The sequence below is a fragment of the Sciurus carolinensis genome, chromosome 10, assembly GCF_902686445.1.
Source record: "Sciurus carolinensis chromosome 10, mSciCar1.2, whole genome shotgun sequence".
Taxonomy (NCBI): Eukaryota; Metazoa; Chordata; class Mammalia; order Rodentia; family Sciuridae; genus Sciurus; species Sciurus carolinensis.
This window is the reverse complement of record NC_062222.1, coordinates 125,160,829-125,187,972: the sequence shown is the minus strand read 5'-3', so window position 1 is coordinate 125,187,972 and position 27,144 is coordinate 125,160,829. Positions and strand designations below refer to the sequence as shown.

The following is a 27,144-nucleotide window of genomic DNA, read 5'->3' as shown; positions in this document are numbered from 1 at the left end:
TAAGTTGACTCAAAGTCAACTAATGTAAATATTAATCATACCCACAAAACACTTTCACACCACTATCTAGATTAGCATTTAACCTAACAAATGGGTACTGTATTGTATCCCAATTGGCATATAAAATTTATCCTCACGCTTTCCCTAGGTCTTCCGTGTTCATATGAGATACCCTCACAGGGTTCTGTCATTTTTTCCACTGGATGTGCCATAATTTGCTCTAAGCTGTCTTTGCTTGTGCATATCTCACTTCCTCCACTGGAAAACAGTACTTAGGACAATTCTTTTACTAACACACACACACACACACACACACACACACACACACACACACACATCTCCAGTACTAGCAAAGTTCTTGGCATATACTAAATATTCAATAAACATCTGGTGTTCAATACATGTTTGTGGAAAACATTAACAATCAGGGGAAGATTCATGTAAGAAATTTTGATTTAGTCTTCTAAGATTCTGTGGGATGTAGAATATCATGTTAAGCATAATTCATTAGGATGCATATAGGTAAGGTAATAACTGATTCTTTCTCATTTTCCTTTACACATTTTCTTCTTTTGTATTTTCCTCAAATGAAATCAACCAATACAGATTTGAGGGCTTCCAGTCTGACATACTCAACCCAAATGTAGCTTCGAAAAGACTTCCAAAGTTTTGGCAACTCACTTCAATGAAGATTTGAATGTCTGCTAGGATCATTGGAATAATTGTCAGTTAGAATTATATGAATGAACACATAAAAGTGGGGATTTAAAAATGGAAAACTATCTGATTTTGTGGAGTACCTTCAATGCCAGAAGCTTGTAGTGATAAATGGTGCCTCAGAATTTAGTTTTAACCACAAAATATTCAAGTTACACAGCAAGTTCTTCAAGGAACATGTAGTTAATTTGAAAAATTATTTTATTGGGCTCTTAGCAATACGTTTTTGTGAAGCAATTAATATTTTTCAAAAAGAATGAGGAGAAAAGCTGTTAGAGTTGATTTGCACACCAGTCTAACTAACCACCCTGGATCGGGGTCTCTGCTGTGAAAACTAGGTCCCACATACAACAAATCATATGAACAAGCCTCCTTGGAGAAAGCTGCTTTTTAATTTGGTATGTGTTCAATTCCAACATGCAGAGCTACGGAAAGTAGGAAACCTCAAAACATTCATAAGACAGAGACTTATTATTACTTTTGTAATATTGACCCTTGAAGTGATATTTGAGTTTCAAATAACAGTTGACACTCAGCTCCCTGCCTTATAAAAAAATTGTCTTAGGAGTTATGAGCTAAATCTTAGGAAATCTTCAGAAATATGCACCAGATGAAGTCTATAAAGGAGGTCTTATTGATTTAAGCAGAATGTTAGTTGTTTCTTGAATTCAGATTCATCCTTTTACAAGAATACACTGCTGTTCAACCAGATACTACATTTCCAAGCTGCCCCGAGAGATGGGTGCTTCATGTGAGGACATTTGAGCCATTGATTAAAAAAAACACAAGTGGTGTAAATAATCTCTGTGTTATCTCTAAATTAAGGTAAGCCACTTGTTCCTTGACTGCAACTGTCACCTTCCCTCAGGACTTGGACATGACAGCAACCCAGTTTACACAGTTCAGCTGGGAACTCTACTGAGTCAAGGGTAGCAGGACAAAGAGTTGGGAGGAACTTGCCTTCCTGAATGATGTCCTGACAGAGCAGAACTGCCCTATCAATCTGGACCAAACCAACTGTTAAGTAAGAGAAAAAAAAAATGGGATCTTCCTTATAGGATTGCTGTTGAAGAATGAGGACATAATCTGAGTTTCTGCAAAAATGCTTCGAGTGAATATTTGCTTTATATAGGAATTGCCTTTATATAAACTGTTTTTAAAAATTACTAACATCTCTATGTTGCATTGGAGCTTTAAAGTATCACAAATTATGTTAACTCTTGGTTTTCAAAAAAATTCCAGTGACAGAATCATTATGAGACAGATTATGTTAGTTGCTCCAGGAATTAAAGAGGCAAAATAAAAGTAACCCTGGTAAAGCGCACTAATTATAAATGTCTCCTTGGGCAAATCATAATAGGACTGAAAAATAATCTGTATTTTCTACATTTTTTGGAAGGAGTCTGCTATGTAAAATGTCAATCAAAGTTTGAGAGTGGGGTAAAGAAGCAGGAGCTTCTAGGAATAACATAATTCAGAGTAGCAACATGATAAAAGTGATACTGATGGTGATTATAATAACAGTAATAATAATAATTTCAGCCATATTTTGAGTGTTATCATGAGACAGTGTTGGAACTCTGTGCTTCACATTCATTAACTCTGCAAAGCATCTGTGAGATGTTATGTCTCCAATTTTGCAGATGAAATAAATTAAGCCCAGAGAGGTGACACATCTTGCCCAAGGGTAGCCAGAAATAGAATTTAATTACATTAAAAATCGTACTCCTAAATATGTATACTTTTGTGCAGAAAATTGTTAATGAAGCAGGTCTGACACTGCTGTCCTTGGAAAGGCCACTTGTATAGTGTTTGAGAACTTGAATTTTAAGAGAGTTTATACCACCCTCTGCTAAGAATGACTCACTGTTTCTAAACTGTTTGTACAAACAATATCTTTTATGTTGAATATCTATTTTGCTTCTTGGGATCTGAGATTGGGATATGCTGGACAATGGTCATCTAATGAACTTATTGCTAGAGAAAATGTCACAATGGTTGTCACTATGACTCACTGCTGGGGACTTAAGCACATCCAGCATGACTCCACTAAGAAAGGACTGTTGGAAACTTGCATCAGGTTTTCTTCAAACATTGCCACATATGCCTTTTTCCCTTTGCAGATTAACTTTGCATTCTTTCTATGTAATAAATCATAACCATATATAAGACTACATGTAAAATCCAATAAATCCTCTTAATAAATCATCAAAACTGGAGATAATCTTTGAAACCCTGACACATCTTCCCTCCCTGACATTTTCTCATTTGGAGGAAGCAATTTTATTTTCTTTCTGTACATATAGGAAGATGATATTACTCTGTATTTCTTGAACTCAGGTGGCCTACCTGAGCAAGTTCTGACCAGTGGAATGCAGGCAGAAGGGTTGTCTGCCACCACAGGATAGGCCCATCAAATGGCCCAGACCTTCCTTGTCTCTGTCTTCTCTCAACTGAGGACCAGATACAGAAGATGCAGTGGAGGGTGCTGACAGCATGGGCAAGATGAAACTACTGCAGGAAAGGAATGTCCTCAATAAACTAGGACGAAATCCCACCTGGTGTCCAAAAGGCATACATGAGACAGGAGATAAGATATTTAAAATAAACCAAAAAAAACCTTGTTGTCTTAAGACACTGAACTTCTGGGACTGTGTATTGCAGCAGTAAGCCTATGATGACTAAGACATGTGCTGAATACCAACCCCCCAAACTCTTTTCTACAACCATTGGAATATGTGGCAAAAGAAAAATGACTTCTTAAGCCCTCAAGATCCTATGACCCATGTGATATAATAATATTTGATGAGCAGTAATGGGACAGAAAATCTACCAGATTAAAAAAACCATTGAGCACTCTTGCAATGAACTAGAAGTTCTTCACTACCACTGAGACTGCTCTTAACATTCTTTTGAGTAGTAAGAATGCTCTCTCACTTTTAATTGGGTTACATCCTGATAAATCCATCATAAGTTGAAAATGCATTCAATATATCTAACTTCTGAACTTCACAACTAGCAACACACTACACTGTAGAGAGTCAGTCATTTCCTTTCATGATCATGTGACTGACTGGGAGCTCTGACTTGCTGCTGGCCAACATCACAAGAGAGTATTGTACCACATAATCCAGCCCATGAAAACACCAGAATTCAAGATAGTTTCTACAGAATGTGAATTGCTTTTGCACCATCATAAAGTTGAGAAATTGTTAAATCAAGCCATTGTGAGTAAGATACCATCTGTACTTGATAAAACCAATCAAATTTCCTTAACCATTATGACCAGTTTCTTAATCAAGGGATCATGTTCTTTCAATCCTCCTATCACTAGATTATTTTTCAAGAGAAAATGAGCAACTATTCAGTTTTACTATGTGAAAAAGAGTAAAGTGAGAGAAGATAAAGATTTTATCTGTGTTGGCCCCTAACTTTTTTGGAAGTTGTTCATTCATTCACAAATATTAATTACTTATTTTATAACAGATATAATCTAAAGGGCTGAGGATAGTGGAGTAAAGACACTGCAGTCCTTCCTTGAAGGAATTTAATGAATGAGGAAGGAAAAAATAGTAAAGAGGAAACTTCAGATAAGTACCAAGAGGAGGGGCACACAGGAAATTCTTCAAAGCTCTTCTAGGACATGCTGAAGAAAACTTTCCCACGTGTAAGTCTTTCAACCCTGAAACTTGCAAGATAACTTTGAGGTCTCAACTTTACTTGTCTTTTTAATTCATACCATTAAAGTGCCCATTCAGTTGAACCTGCACCATGTGCAATATTTCTCTTTCTCCACTGCTCACTCTGGCTGTGCCACATTTCTATCCTTAGTCTCCTGAAATAGCTCTCTAGAATGTCTCCTACTTTACTTTGCCTCTTGTATAGAGTGTCTGTAATGTTTCCTAAAGACACTTGTGTTAAAATCTTGATTCCCAGATTGATGCTATTGTGGGTGGGTGGAAACTTTAAGAAGTGAGACCTGGTGGGAGGTCTTTGGGCATTGGGGGGTCATGGCACCCTGGTCTCTCATGCTTTTTTCACATCCTGATCATGAGGTAAACAGGTTGCTTTGCTGCACCTTCCTTGTCATGATGCGCTGCCCCAACAGAGACCTAAAAGCAATAGATACAACCTACCATAGAGTGAAACCTTCAAAAATGTGGATTAAAGTAAACCTTTCCTCTCTATAAGTTTATTATCTTAGGTATTTTGTTATAATAAGGGAAAACTGACTAACACAGGCCTCATTCAACATTAATTACCTCTCAGAGGTCTCACCTTCAAATATTATAGTCAGATTAAAATTTTTCCTCTTATTTTTTCACAATGGAGATTAAATTTCAACATGAATTTTAGGGATATTCAAATCATAGCAGTGTGTAAGACTATTGGGTCTGTCTTCTAATAAGAATGGAAAGCCATTCTATAGAAAGAGTCCTTTGGGTGCAGTGGGGCTCATGCTTCAGAGGGAGACAAAAGTGGGACAGGAGACTGGAATCTGGCTGTTATACAGATGAGAGACAGCAGCAGCACGTGAAAGGCAGGGCAGTAGAGAGGGACAGGAAGACTGGGAGATGCACAAAGTCCAAAGAACTAACTATGCTTGGAGATGAATGATATGCAGAAGCTCCTAAGGGAGGAGCCCAGAAAGGGTTTCTAGGTGTCTGCATAAGGGAAGGGAGTCTTTAATGAGAAATGATGGAGTTAGGAGGTGAAACCAAGGAGTAAAATATGCTGTATATGCATTTCATTCAATGAAAGTAAAAACTATTTTAAAAGTTATACATCATATGAAAGAAGTTGGTCCATAAATATGTACTAAGCAAGTAATATTCAACATGTTCAGTGTCAGGGGATTCTTCACCAACATGGGAACATTGATTCTTTAAAAATAAATAAAATGCTCATGATTAATTGTCAAAGGTTAAGTAACAACAGTTAATTCACAGGATACGTGTTTTATCAACACTATCAAAATAATCCTCCCCACACACAAATATGTGTACATGAAAAATATCTTGGGCTAGGAATGTAGATCACTGGAAGAGCAATTGCCTAGTGTGTACCAAGCTCTGGATTAAATGCCAAGACTATAAAACAGACATAAACAAAAAAAAAAAAAAGAAAAATTTCTACAACCATAAGGAAGAAAATTGACAGTGGTTAGTTACCTTTAGCAAAATTGGGTGAGAAATCTATTATAGGTAAGACATTGAAATATTTAAATTTATATCCCTCCACATGATCCAAGTGTTTAGCATAACATTTTATGAATTAAAAAAAAACCAGACAAATAAACCAAGAAAGATCTAAATGCCATTGAATGCACCTGACATTAATTGATATGTAGTTAGTAGTCTTCAGGATGACATTACTGAGTCTTTGATGGGAATTTTAGTTACTTGTGTACTTAGAAGAATGACAGAAAAGAACTGGTGGACTCCAATACCTATTGACAACACATCAAATCCAAGATACTGTTAAAAAAAAAAATAAAAATTCTCCATCTCGTCATCCACATGGGTATCAATATCCTAAACATTCAAAGTAGAATTTGATGGTTAAAGAAGCTAAGCCACCTGCCCTAGGTAGGAAAGGACAGTTGTTAGGTTTGAACCAGGAGGGAGCTTGGGCTATGTCAGTCCTTGGAAGTCAGAGGGAATTCATGCAAGCTGCTCAGTACTATACACAACCTTCTCCTGGGAGACCCCTGCTTCTTGGGAGTCCAACAGAAAACTCTGCTGGAGCATGGGAAAAAGCATTTCAACTCTGCTCATCTACCTTGCTTCTAAAGTACATGAGTAATACTTTGCACTTAAAGATCTTTTATCTGAGTCTTTCAAGAACTGAACAAAAACAATTATTATACCTCCCTTCATGGTTAGAAGGGAAGATCTTAATTTCTAATGTCCTGACAGGGAGACAGAAGCTGCCAGGAGTGAGGTGACTTACTGAAGGTCACACAGTCTATGAGCCTTCCTCAAGAAAGACTCTGAGGAGGCAGGACAGAAAAGAAATTGCCTTATACAATTAGCACTGCCTGTTTTCAATTAGCAGTGCATTTCTCTAGCCTAACCACTACGTCTGTCTTCCTCTTTGCCACACATGTGAGAAATTTCTCCTCTCTCTTCCCACCACAAATGGGAGTTGGTACTTTTTAATGCACACATGCCTTGTCAAAAATGTAGATCCCTATAATTTCCTCCCTAGTTCTCTTCATCTATTTTTAAAGGTCTTAGTATTGAAGTTCTCAAATATGTTGAGTGGACTGGAAGAGCCTCATCAAAAGCACTCACTTCCTGCTGGGTCCTTTGGCCCCAGCATTAAATCTCTTGCAGAAATAAGAAAAAGTTTGATGCTATTTTTGGTAAAGTCTCCAAGGATATGTCTGGATTACAGGCAAAACACTGAGGGTAGACACTAATTGCACATGAGATGTGAACTCAACTCAGCTTCTTTGCTCTACAGAGACTGCTGCCTACTCACAAACCCTAGTGGGATGACATGTGACCCCTATGACTGAGTCACACCTTTTCAGATCTCCTCCCCTTGAGTACTGAGGTACTAAGGTGATGGGATGAGAGGTCGAGTCCATGGCTATGCTGTGTCATATGAGACTGTGCCTTCACATCAGAGAATGGCTAGTTCTGAAGAGGTGAACTGAGGCTGTTGTGTTCCCAGTGAACTGTGAGAGGGTCACAGGGCAATGGACTATGGGCAGCTGCCAAGTACTGAGTGCCCCAGGAAGAGAGCCACCAAGAAAGTGGGATATCAAGTGTACAACTTAAGAGTTGAATTTTCTACCAATTATATGAGTTGGGACTCCAGGAGACTATGATCAAGGTGTTGTTTGTTCCAAATTTCTTTCTGGATCCCAGGTCCTCTTCCAAATAGAGAACCCAGCTACATCATTATGGACTCCTGAGCTCCAAAACTGTGACATGATGAATGGATGTTTTGTAAGCCATTATGTGTGAAGTGAGTTGTTACACATCAATAGAAATCCAGTGCAAATATCTTACATGTTTAAGGAAAAGGGATATTCATACAACATTTTTAGGCAGTGATATTAAAAAGTAGAAAAGTGTTACCTTAAAAATAATATTAGAGTCTAATAGATACTTTGACCTATTATAATTCAAGAGAGTGAAAGAAAAGGAAGCAGAGAAATATCCGAGAGAGGGAGGAACCAGGTGTCTAAGGCATAAGGTCTAACTATCTCTCATCTTATGCTTTGAAAAATGGGAAGAATGCATTGTAAATTATTGATTACCAAAAGGAAATGCCAAAGAGACATCATCATATTAAAACTTAATGCCCCAGTAGACATTCATGACTACCTAACACTGAATAAGTTATGCTTGATTTTGAAAAAGCAGCAAAACAAGATTATGGAATACATATGTATACATATATATACATGAACTTGAATGTCTTTCTAGATTGGTTTTTCTCTACTATGGATTTCAGCTCATTGTCTATTATGCTGCAATATAAAAAAAAGTGCTTTTCAGCTATTTGCTGCTGAGGTTGTTACTCCATTGTAAAACACTTGTGAGCAAGCGAGAGGTCCTTAGTTCAGTCCCCAAATCCCCAGCACTGCCAATAAAAAGAGAGAGAGAGACAGACAGAGATTCCTGAGCATCAGAGATAAGACCTTTTACCTCCATCTCTGTTTCTTCCTGCTCTCTCTCTCTCTCTCTCTCTCTCTCTCTGCCTCTCTCTCTCAAACGCGCGCACACACACACACACACACACACACACACACACACCAAGGATCTCATGAGATTCCAATGTAGCCAGTGTAGGCACTGGTATTTGACATGTTAGGGCTCATTACAATCAGCTCAATTCTTTGTGATAGAAGAACTTGACTTGTTCTTACATTTAGTTCAGTGTTTCTCAGTTTGGCTGCACATTATTGTTACCCAAAGAGATTTATAAATCCTGATGCTGGAATGTTTTCCCAGAGCAATTACATCAGCATCACCAAGCATGGTACTCAACTATTTGTAATTTTTAAAGCTCCCCAGATGATTGCAACATGCAGTTAAATTTGAGACTGCTGATCTGTAGACAATACTTTGTATCTTTCTGCATCTTTTCTAGTATATAATTATGTAGTTCAATGCCCAAGATACTGCCTGGAAGCTATGTAGGCCAATCATGACTATCCTACATTGATTGAAGACATAACTGAATTGTGTTTGGGGCCACAAAATCTTTTTTTGCTGAACCTCTCAGGTTTATTTCTAAAAAAAAATATTGATATAGTTATAATTGTTCTGACTTATAGAGACAAAGAAAAACAGGGCACTGAGTTAGAGGTAGCTGCCCAAATAAGTAAAGATATGAATCCAGGTATGAGTGACACCAAACCTCATTATACCTTTACTACACCAGTGCTTCTCAAAGTGTGGTCCCTGGACCAGCAGCATCTCCATCACTTGAGAACTTCCATGAAATGCAAATTCAATATCCCAATCCCACATACTAAGTCGTAATCATTCAGACTGGGGCCCAACACAGTAATGGTGGAGAAATATGATGCAACATTCGTCTCCATCCCCATTAGCTGCCCACTTTTGAGACTCTCTTCAGCATGCTATGAGAGGGGAAAAAAGTCTGTGGGTGATTCAATGAGCAAGACAGACTGAAGAGATGAGAAATCTCTTTCTCCTATTGCCATTTATTTTAATAATCTGTGTGGAAAATGAAAGGGAATGTTATCAGAGATACTATATGGAAAAAAATCACTGGGGACTGCTCAGCTGAACTTACAGGAGTGTCCTGCAAGTTGAAATAGTTTCATACAAGCGTGATTATTTTAAAATGCTAATGAAGGGTTTATCCTTTGAATCAAAGTATGGAGACTTTTAAAAGGTTTCATTAAAAATGAACATCCCAATTGTTTCCAGGGAAATGATTTTTTTGATCTTCAGGACTTTGAGATAATTGGTATTTGGTAAACCAAGGGTAGTTGCTCTGCTCTCTCTGCCGGAAGAGGGCTCAGATCGCTTCCCTCCTGTGAAATGTGTGTGCTGCTGACCTGCTTTGGTGTCCCCCTTGCCAGACTTCAGGGCACATTTATTAGGGTTGTGCATTTGATGAGGATAACATAAAAATTAAAAGGCCACTCTTGTTTGTTTTGTCAGAAACATTGATTGATATTTTCTGAACAAACTGTGAAGTCCTTTCTTTTCAGAAGTACATAAAATGTTCTTTGGGCCCATTTAGGTCTGATGGAAATTTGTACTTGTGGGGTCAGTGGGGTAGGGGAGAAAGAATAAGCAATGAGGAGATGGAAAAGAAAAAAAGAAGGCAAGAGGAAGAAATGGGAAGAGGTGAAAGAAAGTAGACAAAAACTGCCCAAGGGAAAGAGACAGAGGATATAAGGATGGAAAGAAATAAAGGAAGAGTAGAGAAAGGCAGAGAGTAGGAAAAGAAGATAGGAAAATAGAGGAAAGGGAGAAAAGGAAGACGAAAAAACAAGTAGGCAAAGAAAAAATGATAAAAAAGAGCAATGAATGCAAACTTTGAGCCTGACAATTTATTGTGCAGTGTCCCCCCACGTAAGACATGCTACAGAGATGCTAGCTTCAAAGTGTAATGCTGGCAGTAATCATGGTTCCAACTTTCAAGAAATGGGGTGAAGGTAGCCAGCCTTCAAATGGAGAGAACTCTAGTGATGGCAGTGGACTAATAACTCAATAGCAGTCAAGGAAACCAGGGATGCTGGAATGTTAGACAAAGGACTGCTGTATTGCAAGCCATCCTGTATCTGTTGTGGTTTGGAGGTGAGGTGTCCCCCAGAAGGTCACGTGTGAGACAATGCAGGAAGATTCAGAGGAGAAATGATTCGGTTGTAAGAGTCTTAACCCAATCGGTGATTTAATTCCTGATGGGATTAATTGAAGTGGTAGGGCGTGGCTGGAGGAGATTGGGATGGGGGCATGGCTTTGGAGTATGGATTTTGTATCTGGAGAGTAGAGACTCTCTTTCTCTCCACTTACTAATGCAAGCCACTTCCCTCTACCACACTCTTCAGCCATGATATTCTGCCTCACCTCTAGCCCCAAGGAAGGAGCTGGCCTTCTGTGAGCCCTCAAATAAACCTTTCCTCCTCTATAATTGTGCTGGTCATGTCGTTTAGTCACAGCAGTGAAAAAGCTGACTGAAATAATATCTAATGTACAATCCAGTGCTAAAAATAAAAAAAGAAAAACCTTGCTTATCTCAACATCTCTGAACTATAGCAAAGAAGTTTAGAGGTTTCTGAACTTCAGAAATGAGCATATTTCAAGTTTTAGTCTAGGATTAGCCTTCTCTTATCATTGAATTTAGCCAAGGCTTGGTTGGCTTTTCCTCCTTTCCTTCCTCATTGTTGCTGTTGGTGTTTTTCTACTGCATAGCTATTTCTCCTGAGGCTGAAAACTACTACAGAAGAGGCATAACTAACAATTTGCTAAGCTAGTTGTCAAAGACCTTTTCTCTTTATGCATGTTCATGTGTTTGCATCACCTTAGTAGATTACACTCCAGACTCCATTTAGTCAGAGTCCTGTCTCTGTGGTGAGGCCTCATCTCTATCAGAGCCTCTGCTGCCCCAGTCCATCACCACAAAGCCTGGGTATTTGTAGGTAACCAAGGTTTGGAAATGGAAGGAAGCTACTCTGCATAATGAGGGAGAAAAAAGAAGAAACCCAAGAGAAGGAGAAGGATGAGGAATAGAAATGGGAGCAAGACAGACCTCCATGAATTCAGGGAAATGGTGTATGTGCAATGTGCATAATGAAAGTCCTGTAAAAATATCCTGAAAAGTCAACTACAGCTATGAATTCTCAGAGGAAAGTTGTTTGTGGGTACCAAAGAAAAGGCAGAGTTTCTCATCTGGTCTGCATAAGGCCAGACAAAAGCAGCAGTTAAGGCATTGAGAGTGCTAGAAGTCACATACCACAAGCCTCTGCAGGCATGGAATTGTGGTCCTTTAGGGCATTGGTTTGTGGGGATCACAGCAACCTAATTTGGGTTTCCAGGAACAACTATACTTACCTACTTTGGTTTACAGATATACAGGAACAAAATATGTTAGGGTTGTTTGCTTTTTGATACACACTCATTTAGCACTTTCAAGAATGAATTATTTTTAAATGGATTCATGACAGTAAGTATTCAATCCCTATTGAGACCCCATAAGATAGAATGTTTCTTCTCTGACTTTTGAATAACCAAAACCATCTACCTTATTACTAAGCTCATACCAAGTATTTAGGAGAAATGTGTGCCTTGTAGATTGTTGGAACTCACCCCTTGTCTCTCTCCCCTGCCTTCTGTATGCATAGGTTGTCACTCCTGAAAATGATCTATCTAGGAAGGAGACCACCTGCACACATGGATAGCAGAAAACCAAACATGGTGACTACCTACAAGCAACACAATTTGTGGTAATGTTTCTCCAATTCCAGAAATGGAGTTACCTGATGTTTCCCAATCTGTAAGCCAAGCATCAGATTATAGTTTAAAAAAAAATTTATTTTTTTCGATGCTATTGTGAATGGGGTAGTTTTCCTAATTTCTCTTTCTGAAGATTCATCACTTATGTATAAAAATGCATTGGATTTATGAGCATTGATCTTGTAACCTGCTACTTTACTGAATTCACTTATGAGTTCTAAAAGTTTTCTGGTGGAATTTCCAGGTTCCTCTAAATATATAATCATGTCATCAGCGAACAGGGATAGTTTGAGTTCTTCTTTTCCTATTCGTATCCCTTTAATTTCTTTGGTTTGTCTGATTGCTCTGGCTAGAGTCTCAAGGACGATGTTGAATAGAAGCGGTGAAAGAGGGCATCCCTGCCTTGTTCCAGTTTTTAGGGGGAACGCTTTCAGTTTTTCACCATTTAGAATGATATTAGCCATGGGCTTAGCGTAGATTGCCTTTATAATGTTTAGGAATGTTCCCACTACCCCAATTTTTTCTAGTGTTTTGAGCATGAAGGGATGCTGTATTTTATCAAATGCTTTTTCTGCATCTATTGAAATAATCATGTGATTCTTAACTTTAAGTCTGTTGATATGGTGAATGACATTTATTGGGAATCAATCTCACAAAAGAGTTGAAAGACCTCTACAATGAGAACTACAGAACACTAAAGAAAGAAATTCAAGAAAACCTTAGAAGATGGAAAGATCTCCCATGTTCCTGGATAGGCAGAATTAATATTGTCAAAATGGCTATACTACCTAAAGTGCTATACAGATTCAATGCAATTCCAATTAAAATCCCAATGATGTACCTTGCAGAAATAGAGCAAGCAATTATGAAATTCATCTGGAAGAATAAAAAACCTAGAATAGCTAAAGCAATCCTCAGCAGCAAGAGCGAAGCAGGGGGTATTGCAATACCAGATCTTCAACTCTACTACAAAGCAATAGTAACAAAAACGGCATGGTATTGGTACCAAAATAGACAGGTAGATCAATGGTACAGAATAGAGGACATGGACACAAACCCAAATAAATACAATTTTCTCATACTAGACAAAGGTTCCAACAATATGCAATGGAGAAAAGATAGCCTCTTCAACAAATGGTGCTGGGAAAACTGGAAAACTATATGCAATAGAATGAAATTAAACCCCTATCTCTCACCCTACACAAAACTCAACTCAAAATGGATCAAGGACCTCGGAATCAGACCAGAGACCCTGCATCTTATAGAAGAAAAAGTAGGTCCAAATCTTCAACTTGTTGGCTTAGGATCAGACTTCCTTAACAGGACTCCCATAGCACAAGAAATAAAAGCAAGAATCAACAACTGGGATAGATTCAAACTAAAAAGCTTTCTCTCAGCAAAGGAAACTATCAGAAATGTGAAGAGAGAGCCTACAGAGTGGGAGAATATCTTTGCCAACCATACCTCAGATAGAGCGCTAATTTCCAGAATCTATAAAGAACTCAAAAAACTCTACACGAAGAATACAAATAATCCAATCAACAAATGGGCTAAGGAAATGAACAGACACTTCACAGAAGAAGATGTACAAGTAATCAACAGATATATGAAAAAATGTTCAACATTCCTAGTAATAAGGGAAATGCAAATCAAAACTACCCTAAGATTTCATCTCACCCCAATTAGAATGACGATTATCAAGAATACAAGCAACAATAGGTGTTGGCGAGGATGTGGTGAAAAAGGAACACTCATACATTGCTGGTGGGGTTGCAAATTAGTGCAGCCACTCTGGAAAGCAGTGTGGAGATTCCTCAGAAAGCTTGGAATGGAAACACCATTTGACCCAGCTATCCCACTCCTTGGCCTATACCCAAAGGACTTACAATCAGCATACTACAGAGATACAGCCACATCAATGTTCATTGCTGCTCAATTCACCATAGCCAGATTGTGGAACCAACCTAGATGCCCTTCAGTTGATGAATGGATAAAGAAACTGTGGCATATTTATACAATGGAATATTACTCCGCAATGAAGAATGATAAAATTATGGCATTTGTAGGCAAATGGTCGAAATTGGAGAATATCATGCTAAGTGAGATAAGCCAATCTCAAAAAACTAAAGGACGAATGATCTCGCTGATAAGCAGATGAGGACATATAATGGGGGGTGGGAGGGGCTAGCATTAGGTTTAGGGTTAGGTTTAGAGTTAGGCTAAGGAGAGCGGTAAGAATGAAGGAAAGAAGGACTGTGTAGAGGGAAAAGAGGGGTGGGAGGGGTGGGAGGGGTGGGGGGGAGGGGAAAAATAAAATAAACATCATTACCCTATGTAAACGTAAAAAAAAAAAAATTTAAAAAGATAATGACTAATATGATCAATAATTGACAAGGACATGGACTAATTGAAACTAACATGTACTATTAGAAGTGAACCCTGATATTACAGATTTCAAGAACCATTTGGTCATTCTGTTAAAGGTGAAGATGCAGGTAAGCTATGCCCCAGCAATTCCACCCTTCAGAGTACATTTAGACAAAGCCATGAACTTGTGCACAAGAGGTATGCATGAGGATGTTTAGTGCAGGTTTGCTCAAAATCCTATACCAATGGTATTTTTTGAAGTGTTTGATATATGACAAAATAAATGCAATTGGTTTATTTATTTCAACTATTGAATTCATAAAAATAGTTTACTCAGAAAAAAAGAAATGAAGGCATCATTGAAGTGATTGAAATGGTGATTATCTGAAGCAAAAAAAAAAAAAAAAAATCCAACCAAATATTGATTTGAGCAAGTTTTTTTCAATACCTTTGTTTAATGGGCAACTGCTGTGTACCAGCATTGGTACACCAAAGTGAATCAGAGTCCAAACAGATATTGATTATATTAAAACTTAGGAAGGATTAATAAGAACCACACATATGATGCAGCTCTTTCAGAATAGTAAGCTTCCCTCCCACCGCCCTCTCGCTTCTCAACGCTCCTGTGAAGGCTGTGTAAAGGTGAAATCGAAAAGAAAGGTCTTACGTTCTTAAATCCTCTGTAAAGAATCTGGAGCTCTTTCTTGGTAAATTTACTCTGGGCTTCCAGAAGCTCCAGAGCCTCAGGCCGGTGCCTGACAGTGGCCATCTCCAATTCATCTTCAACACTGTCTGTGGAGGAAAACCAGAAAGAGTCTTAAGACCAGTCCCTGCTCATGGAAGCTCATGATGAGCAACACACAAGAAAACAGGATGACATGTTTGCTAGATATCTGTGATTTGTCCCCAGAGGAAGGATCCTCACACTGCCAATAGTGGTCTTTATATTTCTCAGACCTAATGGTAAGACAATTATATATGATCTTTTCTGCACATTCTACTAACTAATGTAGACATTACAATTCTTGCAGTTTTACAGTTGTTTGAAAACTATAAAATCTCAATCATAATTGAGCCTAAAATTTTGTTTATATACTAAGTGCTATTATAAAAATGGAATTGTAGTTTGATAACAATCTGCATTGCTTTATGTACCATGCAACTATCACAGAGGACTCTATTAATACTCTCAGAGGATTCCACTGGAACCTGGTATTTCACCTGGAGATACAAACAAAATGATACAAATAAAATGAGCAGATCAAGTGCTGACAAGGATAAATAACCTGCAGCAGCCAATTGGAATGCCATAAACCCAGTTCCATAGGTGCATACTAAAAGGACAGGGGTCTAGAGGAGCTTCTAATTAGACTTATTTGCATCCAAGAGTCTGTGGTGATGTACAAATTCTAATGTGTTTCATCAGAATTTCACCACAATTTCTCAAAGATGCTTTATGTAAACAGAATATTTTGCCCAATGGTCTGGGAAATGCTGTAAACTTTAATGTAATTGTGGAAGAAAATATTGGAATATATAGGTTTTGAGAAGACCTGCAACAAAGAATCCTGTTTCACTTTGCTTTACAGAATTGACCCCAAAGGTATTTGTCCATTGAATCTTGCCTGCCCCCAAGTAATATCTCAGAATATTTGCATATTTGCTCTAGACTCATGTAAGCACAAGTTTGGAGGTATTGGGTATATTAGGATCTCTGTGCTTGTATCTCAAAGGAGCACACCCTTCAGTCCAGCTTCTTTGCAGTGTGATGAGATGGAGTTCTAAATGAATACTTCCTGTTTCAATCCCATCCATACCACACAGGAGGAACTTGGCAGGAAATAAAAACTCTCATAAGATGGAGGCCCTGTATGTAGCTATGGCTTTCCTCCATTATAGACCTTCCTCTTTACTATAGATTACAGACTCAGAGGTGAGGCTACTGAGAACTGTTGCTTCCCTGTGACTATAGTCCTAGGGCCACTAGGGCTTCCAATCCTTTGTTCCATGGGTTGGTAATAAGCATAGTCACTTTTCCTATGTTGCAACATTTTTGAAATAATGCTCTCTCTTGAAAACATGTGCACCTACTTCCTGCCCTGCCTTACTGAGGGTATCGTAGGGCCAGAGCTCTTGCTTAGCAGGAAAAAGGTCAGAGGGACCTTAATCCTGGCATGTTCTAATCATTGCTCTCTAAGGATTTACACGAGACCTATAATGATGAAGAAATAATAATCAGGATGGTTGTACTTGTCAAAGCAAGTAACAGGAGATAAAAGCAAACATTCATTTTATACTTTTCACATCATGATAATTTATCTGGCATTAGCAATATAGAAAATCTTCAGAATAGTGATGGAGATAGGGATAATAGAAAGGGACGTAGACAGATGGGAAGGCCATGAATAACCTTTGAGCTAATGAGGATAAAACTGATGAGAAAGTAAGTAGGATGTGTACTTAAGTAGTGCCAAAAGCTAAAGGTAGTTCAGAAGATGCAGCTAGACATTAACACATGGGCCTCAAACTGGGATTTATGGAGAAAATCAAATAAGTTCAAATAGCAGCACTTCGATTCTACTCTAGAGAGAGATAATGAAGAAGGATGTTGCTCCTGAATATTTCTGTAGGTCCAATGTCTTGGACTCTGTTGTATTATTATATTTCTCAATGTATAAACTAATGTTATGCAACAGGCCTATTATAGGTAGATAATATTAAATAGAAAGGTTCTGCTTTCTAGAAAAATGACTTATGTAAACTTCTTCTTTATCATTCTGGGTATAATTTTATCAACCTAAAATGTTCCCTGTCCTTTTCTACCTGTTAAACTGTATAGATCTTTCATGACTCAATTCATGTATTAATGTTTTCTCTCTGAAGTCTTTCTGGACTGTTCCAGTACACAGAACTGATAACTGCCAGGTCAGAGTTCCCATACCCTCTTCTTTCATAAATGTCTAACATAAGCCTGTGACTTGTTCATGTTTTTCTTCTCCATTGTGGTGGTCCCCTAGAGACAGGATCCAAGTCTTACATATTTATTTATCTTCGGGACCTAATGTTCTAATACCTTGCCGTCACTTCAGAATTTTCTGGTGAATGAAAAATGAATAAAAGATGATGTTGCACTAGGTATGGTGGCACACACCTGTAATCCCACTACCTTGGAAGGCTGAGGCAGGAGGGACACAAGTTCAAAGCCAACCTCAGCAAGTTAGAGAGGCCCTTAGCCACTTAGCAAGATCCTATCTCTAAATAAATATAAAAAGTGCTGGGGATGTGATTCAGTGGTTAAACACACCTGGTTCAAACCCTGATACCAAAAAAAAAAAAAAATGATGTTGCTAATCAATTTCCATTCCTCTGGAGCCCCTAGACCCTTTCCTGTAAATACAATTAGAGATTTTCCCTAAGGAAATACTTTTAAAATTAAGTTTGGCAGCTGATAGTGAGATCTTAAATTTCTTCTTTAGAGTCACCATTTATTTATTGTCTCAAGGAACACAGCATGAGTGAAAGTAGTGGAGATTTTAATCAGATTTTTTGAGCAGTCTTTCAATCATGGAATGACCTTGTCTGGACCCAGTGACTTGTCCTCTAGCAAGAAACAAAGCAGCACATTAACCCCTTGCCCTTTGCACCATGCAGCAAGGCCACACTACCCATAGTTTCTTCCTCCACCTGTCACAGATTTGCGAATGCCAAGTTGGAGACAAAAGGCCCAAGGCTGGAGGGTCAGTATAATCGAATTAAGTGTGAGTGATAGGATGATCATCACATGCAATATTCAAAAGCGGACACATGGGAAGTTTCTTCCTGGTACCTTACTTCTTAATGACTTTTACCTGCCAAAGGACTGTTTCTATCCCTAGGAGGCTGACAGGCTCTAAAAACATACCTGAAATCATCACCAAGCATCAGCATATAATAAATTTAAAAAGCAACACCACCGAGTCCAATCAACTGTAATTCCTGCAGGAGAACTCTGCAGAGTTTGATTCCACACAGAACTGGATTCACCCTGTGACTCAGGCACCTTCTAAGAGCATGCATTGGGGGAATATTAATATATTACCTAACATTTTGAGTTTGTATTGTAGGCCAGCAGGTGGGTGAGGTGACTGTTTTTGATAAAAATCACAATAATCCCCACAATAAGATGTAAGTATCCATTTTTCACATAAATGGAGATTGAGTCTCACAGAGGTAAAGAGTTGCATGGCCAGATGATACAAAGTAGAAAAGATAGGGGCATTATTTATACCGAATCTTTGATGTTACAGCTTATGTTCTTTCAGCTTTCCCATTCTCTATCTTTATACCAACAGAAATAACAATTTAACATGACACTTTTTTCTCACCCATACTGAAAATTCTCAGAAGAGTTGACAATATTGATTGGGTCCATTTTCTGCTGTCTGCTATTCCCTTAACTTACTGCAATCTGACATCTGGTCCTGTCATGGACTGAATTGAGTCCCCTAAATATGCATGAGGAAGACTTAACCACCTATTATGGTTTATTTGGATGAGGTTAGCCCCCCAAGGGTTTGTGGGTTGGAAGAAATAAATAAAAACACCACCATTTACAAACTTTTGCTCTAAGCTTCACAGCATATTATCTCCTTTTAATTTTGACAAAAATTTTATGAGACACTTATTGCTACCCTTATTTCACAAGGAGTAAACATGGATTCACAAAGCTTAAATAACTTACGCAAGGTCACAAGATGAAGCTGGGATTTGATGCCTGGATTTTTGAGACCAGAGATCATGGTCTCAAAAATTAGTCAATATGCTATTTTAAGAGACGATGACAGTTCTACTTTTGAGCTTAAAATCCTAGGGTATAAAAGATTTTCACCATAAATTAATTAATTGGCCATAAACTTTCACTGCCTAAATTTCTCTCCAGAGGAGATGTGCCAAAACACCTTGAGAGGTTCACCAGGCTCCAGAGGCTGCTGTCTTAATATAGGCCAGGGGAGGAACAGATGCAGAGGTAAGGGGAAACCAGTGCAAGGAAGAACAGGGGTTGTTTGTATTTCCATATTTTATCAGGGAAAAATATAGTGTTGGGGCTTCTCAATGGTTTTTCTGGGACAAAAACCAGACACAGGTGGGACTCTAGTCTTTGAATGTCTCTAAGCTCTGCCAAAGTGCAGCCACCCAGCCATCTTGCTGAGGAGTTAATTCAAACACTGCATTTGCACCCAGAGACAAGCAGAACACAAATAGTATTTTAATTCAGGCATCTTCTAACAGATTTAATTTTAATCAGACAACAAATTCCCAAACCCAGACACCCTTGGGCTTGCTGGCTGCCTCCTTTTCTTCTTTGTTTCTTAGATTTAAAGTTTCTCAGGGCTGAGGTTGTCCTGTGTCTAAGTCAACAGTCCCCTCAGGCCATGACACAATTGGGCTAGAAATTGGAATTCAAATCACCAGGGAATAACAGAATGAGTTTTAAAAATAGGTGTCTTTCTCCCCTTTCTCACAACTTCTTTTAAAATACAGAAGAAACTTATTACAGCCCAACTCATAATTATGCAAATTGGACTGTACTCAAGGTCAAAGCAGACCACCCCACCCCAGAAAAGGACCTAGAAGATTTTGCATTACAAACAGTCAGTAGTGTGGGGCCCCCATTCCAGCACAGTGTTGTAAAGAAGACTTCTACTGCAGAAATCAATCATTTTATCAAGAACAGCATCATTCCATGGGGAACTCAGCCCATCCACACAGAGAAGCCCTCGCTTAAGTCTCCCAGTTTATTCAGGTCTTACCCACTAGTGGCCAGAGCAGTATGTTTGCAGCTACTAACAGTGCTCAATTAAAAAAAAAGTGATGTAGATGAATAAGTATCTGAAGCACTTGAGGATAATGGGTATATCAACAGGAGATCCCCTTTCTAAATGCAACATGACTCGTCTGTAGAAATACATTGATTTTTCATTAAGAAAAGTTCATAAATATTGTAACTTTAAAATTCTATTTGAGCTGAAATTGATTTGACTGGCCAAAAGCCTCAGCTTGCTTGGCTGATATTGCTTTATGTCATTTATAATAACACTCCTGAGTCTCTACTCCTAAAGTTTATCTTTTATTAAACTGATCTCATAGTGACTTGATCTGTGTGACAATAAAATCATGGTAAAATTGATTGCTTTCTGGTGATATGTTGCAGGTAATTAAATATTTAGAAGCTTGATTCAGTGACAGATATCACAAATTGTGCTCTAGGCTTTTTGCTCTCCACTGCCCAGTGTGGAAGGTTCTTGGTCATCGCCTTGGAGACTACCCCTAGAACTCTGCAATAAGGAGGCAATGATGTTGGTTTCACATTCAAGTCTGACACATCAGCATAAAATAAAACTGCCTGGAGGAATATTGACTAAGCTATTTTCCTAGCAGTAGAGGCTTGCCTCGCACATCTAAGGACCTGGGTTCCGTCCCCACTACCACAAACAACCATGATCATAGTGTGAGAGATTTCGTGTTTGCTTTCTTCTTCTTCGCCTCACCATGCTCACAGAGTTTGGCTGGATGATCAGGCAAGAAAGAGCTTCAGGGGTTCATCAATTTGCTCAAGTTTGAGCAGCTGAATAGCTGATGAGGGGGAGACAGGACCTGTCACAGACCTTTCTTCTTCCTGTTCCAGCATTTGACTTTCACGGACAGAGTTCAAACCTGGGCCAGGCCCTGTGAGTGGCTCTTTGCACTCTGGCAACTTTAAACTTTTCTCTCAAGAAGGTAAAGGACCGGGAACCCCTTTGACTCTCCCTGTCTAACAGCCCTTCACCCATCCACCCACCAGGAGCTATTTTCAGGTGCACATGGAGAGTATATGAGCAATTAATTCCAAGCTAATCATGCACAGCCCACGAGAACATCATCAATCCATCTGAAACCCTGCAGGAGTCCCAACCCTCCCCAGACCACTCTAAGCTATTGGAACGCCCCAATTTTTCTTAGTCTAAAAAATGTTTCTTCAGCCTTGTCCCTGTATATATTTTAGGAACAAAAAAAATCCTTTATAATTAGTACTTTATCCTATTTTACATTCGTATATCACATTGAAAATGAAAAGTACTTCAAAAATGGCCAATTAGTTCGAACGTCTTCTGCTAGAGGTGCCTGTTGGCAATGACATTGCATTTTCTATTCTAGAAGAACTTGAATTTCTTTGCAATTTCATGATTGAATTCAATCTGTTATAAAACATAACAACCCAGAGATGAACTGCAGGAGTTATTTTTCATGGCACATATGACTGGATTGTCTTTACCTTATTTATAAGTGTAAACAATTCTTTAATGAGTTTGGACCTTAAAAAATAATTGCCTAATCAGAATGCTTCCTCAGCATTAATCAACATTATTAATACAGTAATTCTGAATGGCATCTTAAAATAGAAGTATTATTCCTTATGCGATACGGTCTTAATGGACTTTCGGTGAGAGAAATAAAAATTATAGTGCCAGATATTACAGACAAAGAGAAAATCTATAATAGAACTAAAATAGGCAGCTGGGGATGGAAAGAAGGAATAAGATTGAATTTACCCATAAAAACAGACCAAAAAAGATTAATACCAATAAGGAGAAGCAGACAGCTGATTTTGATTATGGTCAAAGAAAAGATTTTTAAAAGGTAATGAAACAGAGAGTTGAGGAAAGATAGGGCAGATTAGTTCACTATATTGAAAGTATCCTAACAATGTGCTTCTCTTGAACTTTAATAGACTTTCTACTCTCTGTCCTAAAACTCTAATAAAATCAAACCACTTTGACATCATTTTCTATGTATAAGTACTTTACAAATATTAATTTGTAAAAGTACCAACAGCATGATGGTGCTGTATTCCTGTTATACGGATGAAGACCCTGGTACAGAGGGGTTAAGTATCTTTTCCACAGTCACACAGTAGCAGAGTCATGGTAAGGACTTCGAGAAGTCTAGATTCAAGATTCATGAAATTAAATATACTGCTTTTCTCCTGATCATATTAAAGAAGGAAGGACGATGTCCCACTTATCTACACCCACATAAGAATCAGAAAACTAGTAGCAAAGGAAGGTAAGCAGAAAATAGAGTTATTTTGGAATTGAAAGTGGCCTTGAATCAAGCACTTTAGCTTGTAATTTCATATTTAGGTACAGAGTGGTACCTTTAGTGGCTGTAAATCAAAAGCCATTGAGCACATCCATGACAGAACTAGGCCTCTACCCTGGTCTCCTTGACTCTTGGCATTTTGCCAAACGCCTGTGACAGTTCTTTAGTTGGATTGAGTCCCCATCCTCACTGTGTCGCGAATTTAACAATCTTCTGATGCTATACCAGAAGCAGGTGTAGATGTGAGGGTGGAATGAACTAGAAAGAGCCTGTGAGCCACAGGGATAAGAGCTGACAACTTATGGGTAGATTTTTATAGTAAACAAAACTGTTTCCACTGTCGTTTTTATGTCTAAGCGTTGCAGTTATTTTGTGTGCAAATGTCACTCTGCTCTTAGAGATAAGGAAATCAGTTTTGGAAAGAATGATGAAACTTGTGAAAGACATAGTAGGAGGAAGTTATGGAGTCAGAACTTAAACCCAAGAATACTAGTCCAGAAGTGACTCTGATTGTCTGAAAACAAAGGAGTGAAGATGAGTTTGAAAAGGGAAGAAGCGAAACCCAAGAAATAATCACAAGAAAATAGGTACCAACTTCTAATCCTCAGGCTTTAGCAAAAGGCTTACTTCCACATTTATTTCAGAAGGTAACAGGAAGCTGATGCAGTTTTAGAGATGGTTAATTTAAAAGTATAAGTTTAAAAAAACCAATTGTAAAGGAATAAACATACAAGAAATATATTTATGCAAAATATGATGCCTAGTTTGTAAGATGTTACTGCGTCGAGTTAGAAGGTGGACAGTATTCAGATGGCCTCTATCAACTAGGGAGGTAAGGAGATTCCCTAGGAATCTACTACCAAGAGAGTTTGGGTAAGATCAGCAGTACTAATTTCTTAGTGGTATATCAGGTTTGGAGCTAATATCTGTGATGGCAGTGATATTGGCATGAAACCTTAATCTATCATGGCTATGTTTAAATCAGAATGTTAAAAAAACTGAGCAGGGACAAGTTTTATGATGCTTCTTTTATGCTTAGGATGGTTCAGAAAAAGTTAGACAGCTTTTAATACAAGCTAGTTGGACATTCAATGTGTGGTCAGGATGTTACTAAAACTCTCTGTGCCTTCTTTCCCTCTGAAGGTCCTGCTCTGTATTTATGTACGAAATTATAAACTGAAGGGCTTGCTTCAAGGCCACTTTCAATTCCAAAATAACTCTATTTTCTGCCTAGATTCCTTTGCTACTAGTTTTCTGATTTTTGTTTGGGTGTTTGATTTCTAGATAAGCAAACATCATCCTCCTACCTTTTCTGGGTTTGGCAGAAGAGCAGAATAGTTAATTGCATAATTGTGTAATAATAAAATCGGCATAAAGTTGTACCCAATGTTACAGAATGGGTTGATTCTAGGCATTAAGTGAGATGGTGTATGTGTCTAGCCTATCGTGAACACTCAATTAATGATAGTATTTTTAGAGGAGTATGTCATTGACCTTTATGTCTACTGTCAGTCTTAACACCAGGAGCTGAACAGTTCACGGAAGTGCTATGCGTTAGTCAGTTTTTTGTTGCTGTGACCAAAATACCTGACATAAACAACTTAGAGAAGAAAACGTTAACTTTGGTTGATGGTTTCAGAGGTTTGAGATCATGGTCAGCTGGGCCTGAGGTGAGGCAAAACGTCATGGCAGAGGAAAGCTGCTCAGCTCTTAGCAGCCAGGAAGCAGAGGGAGAGAGAGAACGAGCCAGGGGCATGAGACAAGATACAGTCCCCAAGGGCACACTCCCTGTGACCTACCTCCTCCAACCATGCCCCGCCACCAAGGTTTCTACCACCTCCAATCAGTCAGTCCATTCAGCTCTACATGGATTAATCCACTGATGAGGTCAGAGCCCTCATGATCCAATTCCTTCTCCAAAGCCCCACCTCTGTCCCCAGGACCTCTCCAGAATTTATTGTTTGTATTCCTGATCATTACCATTCCGACTGGAGCGAGATAAAGTCGCAGTGCGGATCTGATTTGCATTTCCGTGATTGCTAGAGATGTTGAACATTTTTTCACTTATTTATTGGCCTTTTGTGTTTTCCTTTGGAGAAATTTATATTTAGCTCTTTTGCCCACTTATTGATTGGGTTATTTGGTTTTTTGTTTGTTTGTTTCGGTATTAACGTTTTTTGAGTTCTTTGTATATTCTGGATATGAATCCCATATCAGAGGGGTAGCTGGCTAGGATTTCCTCCCATTCCTTTCTCTTCATGCTCTAAATAATTTCCTACGTTGTGCAGAAGCTTTTTAGTTTAATGTCATCCCACTTATTGATTCTTGGTTCTACTTCTTGTGCTTTGGGGGTCTCATTAAGGAAGTCAGTGTCAGCACCTATATGATGGAGTGTTGACTCTATGCTTTCTTCTAGCAGTTGTTATATGATGTGGTTTTAGTTACTTGCTTTGTTAAACAAGTTTTCATGAGTTCCTTTTATAAGGCAAATATTTGTCTTCTAGAAATGTTCACCTGGATATAATTTAATTTCAGCTTGAATGCATAATTAGTAAATAGAGTTTATTGCAAAAAACAATTAGAGCCCCACCTCTGGATATCACTGCACTAGGGATCAAGTCTTTACACATGAACTTTCTGGAGACATTCCAGATCCAAATCATAACACAGTAATACTAGAAAATTACTCGGTTGTTCCAAATTTCTATTTTTTCCTAGATCTATTTCAGAATTTCTGTCACTGGACACCTTTTAAACTCTCCAGCCCTCAACGATCTATAAACTTTGGGTGATATTTGCATTAATTTCACGAAGTTGTTTTTGAGAGATCATTGAATGGTTTACTGGCAGGTAGGAATTAATCAATAGATGACAGCAATAATGATTATTAATAATTACTGCATATTTCCCAGTGTAAGGCATTACTCTAGAATATTTAGGAGTAAGAGCCCTGGCACAACACTTCTTGATGTTAATTGAATCCCTTTTTCTGTCTAATTATTAACTCTGTGACTCTGGACTAAGTGCTTACTTAGTCTCTGTGCCACAATCTCTTCATCAATAAAGAGGGATAATAATAGGATTTATTGCACAATGTTGTTGCACATTGAAATGAAACAATGCATGTAAAAATTTGAAAACATCACCAGGGGAGGATTCTATGTGGCAACAAAGCACAGGTTCTGCACCCCTCTTCCATCAGACTGTATGAGCATGGTGGGCTAGACCAATGTCTGGCTTAGTCCTGGCTGTATCCTTGACAACTAGTATAATACCTAATGAGTAGCTGGTATCAGTAAAAATTTTATCAAATGATTAAATGACCTGGGCCTGAGTTCAAGCTCTGTAGCTTAGTAGTTGTGTAATTTAGGAAAAGACACTTAATACCTCACATCCTCAGTCTCCTCATCTGTAAAATGGCAATCGTGATAGAAGACTACACAGAGTATATATTAGAGGATTTTGAACAATACATACTATGTCATAGAATCCACATGTATGTTTTTGTTTTTATGTGACAGATTTTTCATGGGTACTTTTAATATCTGCTCACCTAAAGCATTATTTATTTTGACACTGTAATTTAGATAAATTAACTACGGATTTTTTTTACTTTCAGAAGCACTCACTGGAGAATATATTTAGCTCAAAGAGATTCAGAAAACATTACATACATACTACAGCTTAGTTTTGTTATCCAATATTTCACATGAAAACTTTTGCTAAAAAGTAAATAAGATTTTCTCTATCTGTTCACCTCCAGAACTTGTCTTTTGATTTTCTCCTTTTTTGAATGAAACCTTACAAGCAAAGATGCATTGGTGTTTCTGAAAAAAATGGTTGTCTGTAAGATTCAATGCTCCAAATCCCTCGGCCAGAAGGTAATTTGAAAGTAAGAAGTCTAAACTTAAACCCAACAATCTAAACATATAACATAGCCAGAATCTGTATTTTATAGACCTGGTGGAGTGGAAAATTGAGTCTGCTTAAAGTGTTAGGTTCTCATCTCAGTGTCTACAATAAGCCAGCAGAAGCAAACTCATTGAATGGACTCATATTTAGCCCAAATGTAACTTCTTAGGCAAATGAAAAATGGGTATGTATGAGTCTTGTCAGTAATATGAGTGACCAAGCATCAAATTATTAACAAAAGTAAAAATGGGAAGTTTTTGTTTATTATTTTACACAGATTTTTGGAAGTAGTCATCCCTCCATCCATTTTGGCTCAAATTAATGGTACTAAAATAGTAAAAAAAAAATCAAGTGGGAAGCAAAAAATTTCACCACACAGATAACCAAAAATAAGATGCACTAATCAACAATAAAGTTTGCTTAAAGCTATTTCAATAATTACTTTGTCTTTCAGGCACTTTAAGCCAACATGCCTGAAATAAAGCTGTCGTGGGTCTTTAACTCACTCCCACGGCCTGCATTCTCTGCTGCTTATCTTGATTAATGTTCATTAAGATTTTGGTGAAAACAGCAAAGA

General features: G+C 38.1%; 1 protein-coding gene across 6 annotated transcripts in view; it reads right to left on the bottom strand.

Moving 5' to 3' along the window:
• Positions 1-27,144, bottom strand: part of Kcnip4 (potassium voltage-gated channel interacting protein 4) — a 1,093,862-nt gene that overhangs the window by 104,123 nt on the left and 962,595 nt on the right. For all 6 annotated transcript variants that reach the window (XM_047565628.1, XM_047565623.1, XM_047565626.1 and 3 more), the window contains one exon: positions 15,205-15,329. In XM_047565628.1, coding sequence (XP_047421584.1) covers positions 15,205-15,329 — 125 coding nt within the window. The remainder of the gene's footprint in view (positions 1-15,204; positions 15,330-27,144) is intronic.